The sequence below is a fragment of the Sparus aurata genome, chromosome 1 (assembly GCF_900880675.1).
Source record: "Sparus aurata chromosome 1, fSpaAur1.1, whole genome shotgun sequence".
Lineage (NCBI taxonomy): Eukaryota > Metazoa > Chordata > Actinopteri > Spariformes > Sparidae > Sparus > Sparus aurata.
The window spans coordinates 21,232,573-21,244,497 of record NC_044187.1 but is presented as its reverse complement, the minus strand read 5'-3'; the positions used below and the strand labels follow the sequence as shown (position 1 = coordinate 21,244,497).

Here is an 11,925-nt window from a genome sequence, read left to right as displayed (position 1 = left end):
AAAAAAGACAGTTTTGAGTAATATTTTGACAAAACCTGCTATCTTCACCTGTTACTTTTTTAAAAACTAATACATCCTCCTTCCCCCTCATTCCAATAATCCTGAATCTCTGAATGTGCAAATCTTTTAAATTTAAAGCACTTACACGAGACCTGTACTTTGTGTAAGGATCATTAGGCAGGCCACCTGTGAATACACTATGTAATATACTACTTAATTTGCACTGAAAATATTTTGAGATGTTTAAATACAAAAAAAAACCCATTTGTGGAACTTAGAGTTTTGTTGCTGCGTTCATTTCTTTTGTACAAGGTGCAAGGTTTTTTTTAAATAATCCAAAATTATTCAGATTACTTTTACCGAATACAAAAAATGGCCGTCTCATTTATATTCAGTAACTAACTAGATCTCAGAGTAATTTGAAATACCCTGGAATATATGTAAAGAGTTATTGGACTATTTATTCAAAGAAAGAAAGTCACAAGAACAAATCTTATCAAAAGTGTTTTTTTAATTGAACTTAACAAACTGAGAGCTCTCTATAGATGTCTTCATACAGGACAAGAACAAAAGGACAACAAACAAACAAAGGGCAGAAAAGGAGCAAAATTTGCTGCTCATCGTGATCACACAACAAAATCTCTCAGCATGACCTAATCATTACAGTGGTGCTCAGAGAGGAGGTTTGGGGAGCCGAGGAGAGAGGGAGGAGGAGGAGGAGGCCAAAGACAGATTGACGCCCTGTCTGCTGTCAGCTAGTGATGGAAAGACAGATGAAGTAAAAAGGACGGCCATCCCCTCCTTTCACCACCTCCTCTGCTCCATCCTTTCTCCATCTGAAGTGATGGTGAGGATGAACGACAGCAGGATGAAGGAGAATTGAGACTGATGGAGAGGGAAGTGACAGGACGCATCGATCACTGTGACTTCCTGGTTTTCTTGGTCTCATCTTCTCCCTTTTGCTTCTTGTTGGTGGTTGGAGATGGACAGAGGAGGAGGACAAGCAGGAGGCGGTGATCACTACTCCATGCCCTCCTGGTTCTCTTGGTCTGCTCCGATATCCTCACTGGCCTCTTTGCCCTCCTTGCTCCTCTTGCTCTTCTTGTGTTTGTGCCTCCGGTGGCTGTCGCCCTCCTCGCTGTCATGCCTCCTCCTGCTACTGCTGCTAATCGAAGGAGAAGGATAGAGGTGCGGAAAGGGCAGGGGAGATTGAGAGGTGGAGGAGAGAGATCAGAGGGGGAGTAAAGGGCAGGGAAGGAAGGAAATAAAGTGAGGAGGCAGGAGAGGGGCAAAGAGAGACAAGACAATCAATGAGTGAAGGAAAGACAATGGGAAGTTAAATGGAGCCAAAAGGATGGTGCTGCATGGAGTCCGTAACACACAGTTTACAATAATGACATTTTTAGTTACTTTTTAAACAGTGGGTCCTAAATTTCAGAGGTAGACGAAAGCAACTTCGCATTTCAGTAGTTGCCAACAAGACATGAGAAGCTGCTCTTGCCCCTGTCAGATTTTATATGAAATGTAGCTAGCGAGCTAAGAGAACATTGGCTCCTGACTCCAGCTGACTTTTTAAATGTTTCAAGCTAATCTGCTTTAAGATTAAAGAAAGTTTTTAAATGTGAAATTTATGGCTACATACATGTCATGCTAAATGACTGAGGCTAAAGCTAACGTGTCTGCATCTTCACCAGTTTGTGCTTCATGTTAAAGATGAAATATTTCTTTTTATTTACAAGTATAACAAGAAAAGTTACGATCAGTCTCAAACGTATTTTTGTCCAGCTGCTTCGATCACATTCGTCAGTTATATATTTAGGGGATGTTTTAATGAACAATCAATTGGTCTCAGAAAGAAGTTTTCCTTGTGCTTATATTTACCTGCGAGAGGACTTGTGGCGTCCCTCCTCTTTCTCTCGATGCCGCCTCTCTCTGTGTCTTTCCTCCTTCTCTCGGCTTGCTCGCTCCCGATGTCTCTCTCCATAAGCCCGCTCCTGGTACTCACGGTAACGATATCGCTCCTCATCACTATGGAAGTTAAAGGAACAACAAAATTTACTTAATGTAATGTTTGCCTGCACACCAAATAATGCACAGTCTGAAGTAAATTAACAAATATTTTATCAGTCTGATTCTGACTGAGTGCCTTGTGTGCCGTTTGCTTGTATGAATGTGTGTGTGCATGTCGTGTGCGTGTGTCCCTCTCACCTGGTGTAGCTCATAGCTGAAGGGCTGTGTTCCCTCTCTCTCTCCCGCTCATGTGTCCTCTCTCGGGGCCGTTCCCTCTCCTTTTCCCTCTTGTCATCTCGGCGGGGATAGTAGTCCCAGGATTTGGAGTTGTCTATCATGGTGGGCCATGGAGGAGGCACGCCTCCAGCCATGGGTGGGGGGTAGGCGCCTGGAAAATGTAAAGAAGAGCCGAGCCGAATTAGACAACACTAACACCAGCTATGTGAATAACAAGGAATTCTCACCTGCTTTTATCTGTAAAAATATCCTTGTTTGTCTTCTTTTACATACTTTTCCAGTCATTATTTTTCACATGTATCACAACAGATCTCTTATCAATGGACTGAAAACTAGTAATGACATTTGTTGTGTTGTTGAGGTTTCAAAATCTGATTAAGTTGTACGGCTTCCTACCTTGAGGGAACGGGTAAGGAGGGAGAGAGCGTCCATCATAACCTCCAGGGTGACCACTGTGGAATCAAAAGAAAGGCAACATGTTACAGTGTGTGCATGCATGTGCGAACAAAGTTAACTGCCGGAATGGAAACGAGTTATATATATTTAGATAGGAAACTAACAGTGTTCAAATGAATGGATGAGAAATGGATGAGAAACTCAGGGCGACAACATGAAACATACAGTAAACAGAATATAAATGTCTCCCTTTTGGTTTCCTCAGGGAGTCACATTCATATGATTTTTCATAAAAGACACTTTCTACAATTCTGTAGAAATGAAGAAAGACCTTTGAGATGCATGCAGCTTGGGAATCACTTGGCTAGTAATTTTTTATTATTATTTGGAAAAGGAGAATAATATAGTTCAGCCATTTCAATTAAACACTCTGCAACCAGTAGAAATGGAATCTGACTGGAAAAGAAAATGGAATCGTAAAAATAAAATGTATTGAGTTTCAAGCAGGAACAACAGTAAAACACTCAATCTGTCATTATCAATAAATTCACAGGATTTATTATTACAGTAACTGCTGCTTTTTACTGCACTGAGATTTTCTTCTTCTGTGCATGAAATCTCAATGTTTCCATCTGAAGACAGCAGGACAGATCTTTGTTGACAATCTGCAGATCCAGATTCAAGATGTGCCGCTGTCCACTCAGTTTGTCCTCATTAAATCACATGCAAGTGACAGCAGGCTGCTAGAAAGCAACACCTCACAAATCCTTCAGACTGGTCTGCTATAACTTTATTAGTTTATAACCTCATTTATTCATGTTTTTAATCAGCTGCTCGTGTCATTGTGTCACATTTGAAGATATGGTGTTCCATTTGCAGTGTGAAATATAGCAGAATTATTACTGAAAGACTGTCAGAATGATGGGAATGTATTAACAGCTTCATTAAACTATTGTTTATGATTTGCTTCTATCATCATTGTACTGAATAACTGTTTATAAAAAAGCTGACCATCTGTCTCTAGCTTCAGATTTGTGGTGCCTCTCTGCACCTCCCAGACAACATGATTTCCTGAGGAAGCCAGTGCTGCCATGCTTCACTGTGATTGGCTCAGCTGTTTTTAGAGCGACAAGATCAGTGATGTGACTGGCTGAGCCCCTCAATCCGCCCTTTTGCACCTTGCACTGTTGCCTCAACTTGACCAAAGATAGCAGGTGTGTGTGGATTCGCCCACACAGTCTGGTGGTGCAACCACGAGTCACTGCTTTGCACTCAATATTTAGCTTGTGAGAATTAAGACCCTTAGTGTGTGCAAGTGTGTTTAAACATGTGTTACCTGTCCATAGTGGGGATGATGGCAGGAGGGGGCCCACTAGGTGGAGGAGGAAAACCAGGAGGGGGGACAGTAATTGGCAATCCTACAATGGAGACAAAGAAAGGACAGAGGATACAAATGTTATCAAACAGAGCTCTTTGAAAAATCCAGCTGACAAAAAAAAAGAAAGACGATTATGATGAACTTACTGGGCGGAGGAATGAGTGGGGGTGCAGCGCTGACATTGGGGGGCGGAGGGAGGAAAGGAGGTGGCGGTATGTTTGGAGGAATTGGTCCAGGAGGGAAGAAGGTGGGGATCTTAGCTGGAGTCGGCTCGGCATCTGACTGTTCAGCAATCACCTGCACAACAAAAGACAGGAGGGGTTGTGATGACAACACAAACATAGACTTCTTTTAAATCAGTTTAGAAAATCATTTGTTTGATTCAGAGCGAAAGTGTTGCATCTGCGTACCTGGATATTGTTGCCCTCCAGATTGTGTCTGCGTCTCCCTTCAACCCTGCTGATGGTGGCCGTCCCCCCACCGATCACATCTATAGTGCCGCTCGTCTTCCTGGAAACAGCATACAAAAAATAAAAAAAACAGGACACTGAGCAGTACTCAACACAAATGACACATTCACATACACACCATCTACTTCTGAACACGCAACTATTGTACTTAAAACTAATTCACATGAAAGTGTCTAACAATGCAGTCCTCATTCATTTCAGCAGACAGACATATGATGACAACTACAGCCCAACTGACACCGGACATTTTAAGTTAAATAACATTGTAAACATCTACCTGTCAGAGCTCTCTACTGGACAAAATATGTAATGACGATACAGTTTTTTAATTACCTCAAATGAACTTTTTCGTATCTGTATTGCAATTTCTTGATACATAACAGCCAACATTTACAACGATACCAATATAATCTGCAATGAGATAATATTGCCCGATACATGTCAGACTAGCCGATTTATTGGTGTAGCTCGAACGTCAACCACATTCAGAGTTACTTTTACGTCTGGTCAATGAATTATTTTGCTCTCTAAACTTCAAATGTAATTCTAGAAGTGCCAGAAACAATTGTTAAATGGTGATTTAAAATAAAATAAAAAAATAAAATAAAAATAGTATTTTTTAAAACCCGTCCAAATCACATCAAATCAAGCCACCTCTTGCCTTCTCACAAAGATCCTTCACTGCCTTTTTACAAAACTAAAGCCAGACCGCTATGCAATAAAACTCTAATTTCTAACTTGACATCAGTAAACTGCAACAACAGGCGACCAAAAAAGATGAGCAGTGGATTCAGCTAACAATAACCTTCTACTTTATGACACATGCACATCAATCACCCCATTAGACAAAAACAACGGCAAAAAGAAAAAATCTTTGGAGCCTTGGAAGTAGCGCCAGGAGTTTTTCTGTGGTCACGTTTCATGGTCAAGAAAAACGCCAGGCCCCTCGATTTAACACATTTCCCCATCAGGCCCATTTTACCAAGTAGGGACAAGGCCATGACCACTTACGTATAATAGGACATGTCCTGAACAGGCGGGCCAGTCCACTGAGGGGGAGAGATCCTACCATTTTGAAACAAAGGACAGGGGTAAAGGAGATGAGAGTAACAACGGCTCTAACACACACAAACACTCACATACAACCCACGGGATAGTGACCTATTTTAACCCCGGCCCTTTAGAGGTGACCAGGTGTGTTTTGTCTGTCAGTGTGAGTCTAGATGGTGTCTGACCATAGCACCAAAATATGTTTTCAAACTGTTGCTGCCACAAAGACCAGCCTTATTAAGATGGCCAGTTCACTGTATGAGGTGTGATCACTTCCCCTAAATCTTTTATTAAGTTTCTCCCTCTAGCCCTCCCTTTTCTAGAAACGTAACAAAAGCTTCCTTCCAAATGTAGTACAAATCTTAAATGAATTTCCAGAAAATCTGCAAAAGAAAATGAGAATTATTGCATCTTACACCATACAAGACTAAATATGTGAATAAACTATTGCAAAAGAAGATGAGGACCCAGCAGGATGACATATTTAACTAAAACATGCAGAAAAGAGGATAATGTAAATACAGCATTTATGTTTGTTTACAGTCTCCTCATTGCTTCAAAGAGGTTTTCAACTGGGAAGAGGGTGGAGCAGAGGCCTCAGTGGAAATTAAAATGACATGCTTCTTGTACATCATGACTTATGTTTATGTTAAGTGCATAAAAACAGGTGGATGGAACAATATCTGTGGTTTGCATATCAACTTGTCTGTATATGGACTTTGTAAGGGGTAAAGCAGGACAACACCTCATTGCAGGACCAACTTGAACTAATCACCTGCACTCTCTCCTCCTGTCTGTCTGGTCTGTCAGAGGATGCGAATGCCACAGCTTTGGACTGGAGGGATAATTAGAGGACCAGTTGACGTCATCAAGAGTACTGTTGTTTCCAGCCAGAAGTACAAGAGCAGGTGAGACGGAGGCTATGTTACTTACTCAAAGTGGTATCTGATTGTGGGACGCTATTGTCATTTGTGATTTGCTGCAGAGAGAATCCTTCTGCAGCAAATCTACGAAGTACAGTCAATTCAGCATAGCTGCTCTCGGACACAATTTTGCTAATTGGCTCATCTAAATTTGGGTGATATCCTTTTTAACTGGCCAAGTTTGATTTGGTTTTGCGACCAACGCAGCTAAAATGGTTAACGTCCCAGACAAAAATATATACAGTGAACATGACATCACATACAGTCGTGGTTGTTGCTTACCATTCCCTGCATTTGGATTTTTATTTTTGCATTATTGAGAGAATCTTGTGTCTGTACACACTACTTCTAGAGAAAACTGCTTGTGCATAATATTATCAGATATCTCATTGAGTGGAGATTAAAACAGAAGTGTTACCTGGTGACCTGAGTGACAGCAGACTTGTACAGGTTGACAGGAGATGTGAAGTCCGGCTTAGAGGTGTGAACGGGCAAACTGGATATGTCCTTCTCATTACCTGTCCTGCCCTGCTGAACCTAAGAAAGAACCAAAATGTGTTTATTAATATAGTTCAATGTGTTAAGTCACTGTAGAGATAATCTCTTTACAACAATGTAGAAATAAAGTGGAAACTGCTTGCAGTGTTCACAGTTACAATGATCAACACCTTATGTGTATCAAAAAGCTTGGGTCAGAGTTGTTCCTGTAAAACTGCCGTTTAAATAATTTGCTTATGGTAATCAAGCAGTCGGCTTACAGTTGGGTCTTTTCATTCATGACAAGTTGTCCGTTTCGTAACTTCATATTCATGATAGAAATATACAAATGTGAGATAGATGGTAAACTGCATGAGAAATAAAGACAAAGAAATGTGTTCAGTTAAAAGATCCTCCACATCACTTTGACCCGGACAGACAAGATCAGCATTACAGGTTTCCATGTGCAGGACAGAAAAATATTTACTTTAGTTAATAATCCTCTTACTTAAAAAAGGGAGTTAAGTGTTTCTTATGTATGACGTTTCCAGTCAGACAAGGCAACAGACAGACCTAAAAATATATTCACGAAGTTGGCAAACTGCCTGCTTTCAGCTATGTGATGAGAGACTGAGGAAGAAAACAGACAGGGGGTGAAAGGTAGAGAAACACAAACATGGAAAGAGTAAACACTCGTCTCTCACCGTGATCTTGCTCGTCACCGAGCCGACCGTGGACACCTCCAGGCCCATACGCAGCCTCTTCTGTTTTTCACAGTAAGCCTTCCACGTGTCTTCATTGAAGCCGTAGTTAAAGTAATCTGACAGATCCGCTCCTACACACACACACACAAAAAGAAGTTGTGAATTACTGTGAATGCCTAAAGGAGCAGTTACACATTTTGACAGTGTATTAGCCACACAAACACAAACCTGGCTTCCTCCAGGGTTTCTCTTCAAAGGACTCCATTTCCGCTTCCAGCACCGGAACCCCATTTATGTTCCCAGGAGCATCCAGATCCACTCCCTTCAGCTTTGCTGTTAATGAAAAAAGCTGCACAGATTAGTACGGATAATAAAAAAGCTGCTTTTCAGTTCAAGACTGAAGAAAAACTCAAGAAAAAAAAGGGACCAATACCTTGTCCATATGGTCTTGAGCCTGCTGTCTTAATATTGAGATTGACAGGTGGAGCTCCATAAGTTCTGGGAGGGAAAAAAATTATTACAAGCTGCTCAGTGATACAGTTTCTCTCAAGATTGACTCTCAGATTCACCAGATATATTACTGTGTGCAAGCAATGAGCAAGAACAGTTAATTTGGTGGTGAACGTTCCTCTTGGTCTGCAAACTGTGTAGTCAACAAATCAATGTCATTCTCAGTTACTTTTATGTTGCACTCCATACCTAGACAAGCCATTCACTTCATGCCAAAGCATCCACAAGCTCATTTTGAAATTAAAACTCTTATTTGAAATTTTACGAGAGAGACAAAGACAATAAAAAGCATTGGTTAGGAAGAACCAATTCAGACATTAAGTCAGTTTATATATAAAGATGCCACTGACTGTTAACATCCTAGTTTGACTTAAACTTACGTGTATTGTGGTGCTCCAGTTTTAATGTCTCCAATGGTGACGCGGACGTCATCGTCGTCGTCATCACTGTCGCTGTCACTGTCAACATCCTCACCTGCAGCTTCACCTGTGGCCTGGCAAACCAAGGGGGGAAAGGATCATTTCTCAGAGGGATAGATACAAACTAAGAGAGGAATAATGTCTGAGTACATAAAAAAAAAAAAAAAAGACAAAAATACAGCACATGTTGCAACACAAACTTTGACTATGTGCATGAAAGCGGCCTACCTCAGAGGCCACTCCATTCCCTGTTGCGTGCGCAGCAGCATCCTCTGTTGAAGCGTCAGCAGGTGCACTGTTGACAAGATGAAGCGTTAAACATACAGATAGCACATAACAGCCAAATACGTGCTGTTATGTTTGTCCCCAGTTCTGTGTGAAGTTACGTAATCCTCCAAAGAAGCATACATTTCCAGTCTGTGAAGCCAAATTTACTATAACGATGCAGATGGTAAAGATTAAAAGGTAAACTTTGATACGAGAAAACTTTGTCCAGTTAATTTTGTGCAGAATTTTTTTTCCTGGTTGACCCGTTTGCTTGCATCTATATATCAGTTGGAAAATACTAAGAACGTTTTTAGAGCATCCATAGTAGTCTAATTTACCCATATGTGTCTATACAACTGTAATGTGTATATTTTTAAAAACAGGTAGGACTGATCAACTGCCTATTAATTTTTGCTTTTTTTCTTGTAAAATCTCTGAATTCATTCCTGTGGATGAGGATACTGAGAGGTGACTTTTGTGCCTCTTCATACTGTATGTTTTCTCTTTGAGCTGCTGTGAACAGCACCACCTCCTCCGGATGTAAACAGGTGTCTTCTGAGTATTTAAGTCACTTACACAAATCCAAGGTGATTATAAGGGTGAACGCAGGTGTTAAGTACCTGACTGCAGCATTCAGTTTGGCCTCTTCGTCCTCATCTTTGCTCTCAGACTCATCTGAAAAATGAAAGATGAATAACAGTTAACGTTATTTTAACAACAACTAGCCAAAGAGGCTAATCATTAGCTGTCCATGTTTTATGCACATAATCTATTACAGAGCGACCGAAGTAGTTTTTACTACATTTTAAGGTTACATACTAAGTTATAATGTGACAGAGACATCTTTCGCCACGATTTTTCTCAAGTCATACGGCTGCAAAAGGCCGACAAAAGCAAACCAAACAGGCGCTGCTAGCTTAGCCACCAGGCTAAGTCTCAAGCTAGCTTCATATTGTCATTAGAGCACACAGCTAGCAGTTAGCAGCTCACGATTATAACAGAGCAGCACACACACACACGAATTCACGTCTCTGACGGCCAGGAGGAATTGTGTTTGCAGGCACTGAATGTCTTTTTTGTTTGTACCTCCATACAGCCATTCCTCCTCCTCATCTCCAGCGCTAGCATCAGTGGTGGTTGTTTTGTCCGCTTCCTCCGCAGACATGTTCAGCTAAACACGGAGCGATACGCCAGCAGCAAACAACGTTCAACAAACGCTCCTGAATGTAGTTATAGTTACAATTTCTCCCTTCAGCGGGGGATGCGCGGTTATGATAAAATAAGTTATGCCTTCATAGATTCATCTCCAGCCCTCTGCGAGTGTGTGCGAACCCGGAAGAGGTTGTTGGTGTCCCGCTAAGGGCGAAGTGGTGGTGCAGGAAACACAGCGCCCCCTGGTGGACGAGAGGACACACAGCGCTTCAGTCAGGTGGTGCTGGTTGGGTCATGCAGGTGCTGTCAATCACCATAACTCAATAAAAAACAGTCATGCATTCAAAATCTTGCTTATGTAAATCAAGCACATATAGTTGCATCAAAAGCACTGAAGTACAGAATTATGAAGAATGACCTATTTCAGAATAATGTATCATTATAAATAGTGATGCATTGATGTGCACTCTAATGTTCAGCAGTTGACAAAAGTGGAGTTCATTTTCACGTCTTTATATGTTGCTGCATAACTCAATATATAACAGTAAATAATAATCTATTCCTTGAATGGGTTAATTGAATTACTTGAAACTGCAAAATAGGCCGTACTAATGAGGTCGTACAGTATTGGTTTCAAGATGGTAGTGAAGTAGAAGAGAGAGAGAGAGAGAGAGAGAGAGAGAGAGAGAAAAAAAACACTTAAAGTACAAGTACCTCAAAACTGTGCTTAAGCACAGTGCATGAGTAAATATATACAATATACATTCCACCATTGGTGTTTTGTAAATTGAGTTCAATAAGTTGACATAAGTACTCAGTATATCCATGTGTTTTTGTCAAGATGGCTCTCAGAAGGTGGTTTGACTGAATGCTCTGACTCTACTTAAAATAAAGTAATAGTAGTCATATGACACAGAGACTTCTGACCCCCTTTGGATGCAGTAACAGGGAGTTGTCAAATATAGCGCAGATAGTCAGAGAAGTTTCGGGTTTAGTCGCTGGGCTGCCAAGGAACTGCATTTAGACTGCTCAGTGGATTTACTGAGCAGCTGCAGGGTGTAATGATCAATAGCCTGTATAAGTAAAACTGTTCAGATGTAAAGTAGGAGACAAATAAATAGCTTTTAATTACTGTGTTTGTATACCACTTCTCTTACTGCAGAAACTCTTAAAAAACAATAAAGCAGAGGACACCAATACAATTATACAATGAAAAATAAGAAGATTAAGTGAGACTAAATAATGTTTTAAAATGTATCATAATCCAGAAGACATTAAATAACCCAGGTCAACTAAAAGCCAGTTTAAAACATATTTTAAGCTCAGGCTCCATGGCGGCAAACCACAGTCACCTCTGGTCATAAATCCAGATTTAGAAGCTGTGAGAAGAGCTAATTCTACTGACCTAGGTGTGCACTCCTGCATGTATCAGCTTAGTAGGTCTTGGATCTTGGATACAATCCATGTAATGCCCTCAGAGTAATTCTCAATTTAAATTCTCAAAAAAAAACTGTACTGACATACAAGCCATCCTGCATGACATGTCTTGGTAGTTCCAATATATAAAATCACATTTTTCCCAGCATTACCAACCACATTTATCATCGGTTATCATTCATGTACTTACACATGAACTCTGACAGTATTTCGATTCACAAATATAGGTTTGACTGAATGACAGTATTACTCGTAGACGTACACCTCCTTTCATAAGTTTGCGAAACCGAGCAGCAGCTGCAGTTTCCTCATCAGTGGAACGTCTCTCATGATTGATAGTGTGGTTCTGTTTGTGCAAGAAGTTAATGCATAGAGGATTGTTAATGCATTTATGGCCCTTGACCAGTTAAGTGGAGGCTCTGTCCACTTAAGCTTTGTCAGTAAATGAAGAGGAAATCTGTGGATTCTCTCACTCTCTCTTCTCACCACCACTTT

The 11,925-nt window shown here is 40.7% G+C and overlaps 1 protein-coding gene across 4 annotated transcripts; it reads right to left on the bottom strand.

Moving 5' to 3' along the window:
- Window positions 1-491: 491 nt before the first annotated feature.
- Window positions 492-10,214, bottom strand: fip1l1b (FIP1 like 1b (S. cerevisiae)). 4 transcript variants are annotated; one of them, XM_030430266.1, is made up of 17 exons: window positions 9,928-10,214; window positions 9,462-9,516; window positions 8,803-8,869; window positions 8,536-8,648; window positions 8,079-8,143; window positions 7,874-7,978; window positions 7,646-7,776; window positions 6,883-7,001; window positions 6,317-6,418; window positions 5,503-5,556; window positions 4,432-4,531; window positions 4,168-4,318; window positions 3,980-4,061; window positions 2,644-2,699; window positions 2,209-2,398; window positions 1,882-2,028; window positions 492-1,165 (listed from the first exon to the last, which is right to left on the bottom strand). In XM_030430266.1, exons 1-17 carry the CDS (start codon window positions 10,004-10,006, stop codon window positions 1,021-1,023), a joined length of 1,761 nt encoding a protein of 586 aa, XP_030286126.1. In that variant the 5' UTR covers window positions 10,007-10,214; the 3' UTR covers window positions 492-1,020. The 4 variants fall into 4 exon arrangements, with proteins under 4 accessions (XP_030286126.1, XP_030286131.1, XP_030286138.1 ...); XM_030430271.1 differs by having other exon boundaries at window positions 492-1,162; XM_030430278.1 differs by having other exon boundaries at window positions 6,317-6,376.
- Window positions 10,215-11,925: the final 1,711 nt, after the last annotated feature.

Coding starts and splice junctions, on each gene's coding strand:
- fip1l1b (XM_030430266.1), bottom strand. CDS start 10,006: ATGTCTGCGGAGGAAGCGGACAAAACAACCACCACTGATGCTAGCGCT. Junction 6,419..6,882: donor GCTGTCACTCAGGTCACCAG/GTAACACTTCTG, acceptor TGGAAACAACAG/TACTCTTGATGACGTCAACT. Junction 4,062..4,167: donor CCCACTCATTCCTCCGCCCA/GTAAGTTCATCA, acceptor TCTCCATTGTAG/GATTGCCAATTACTGTCCCC.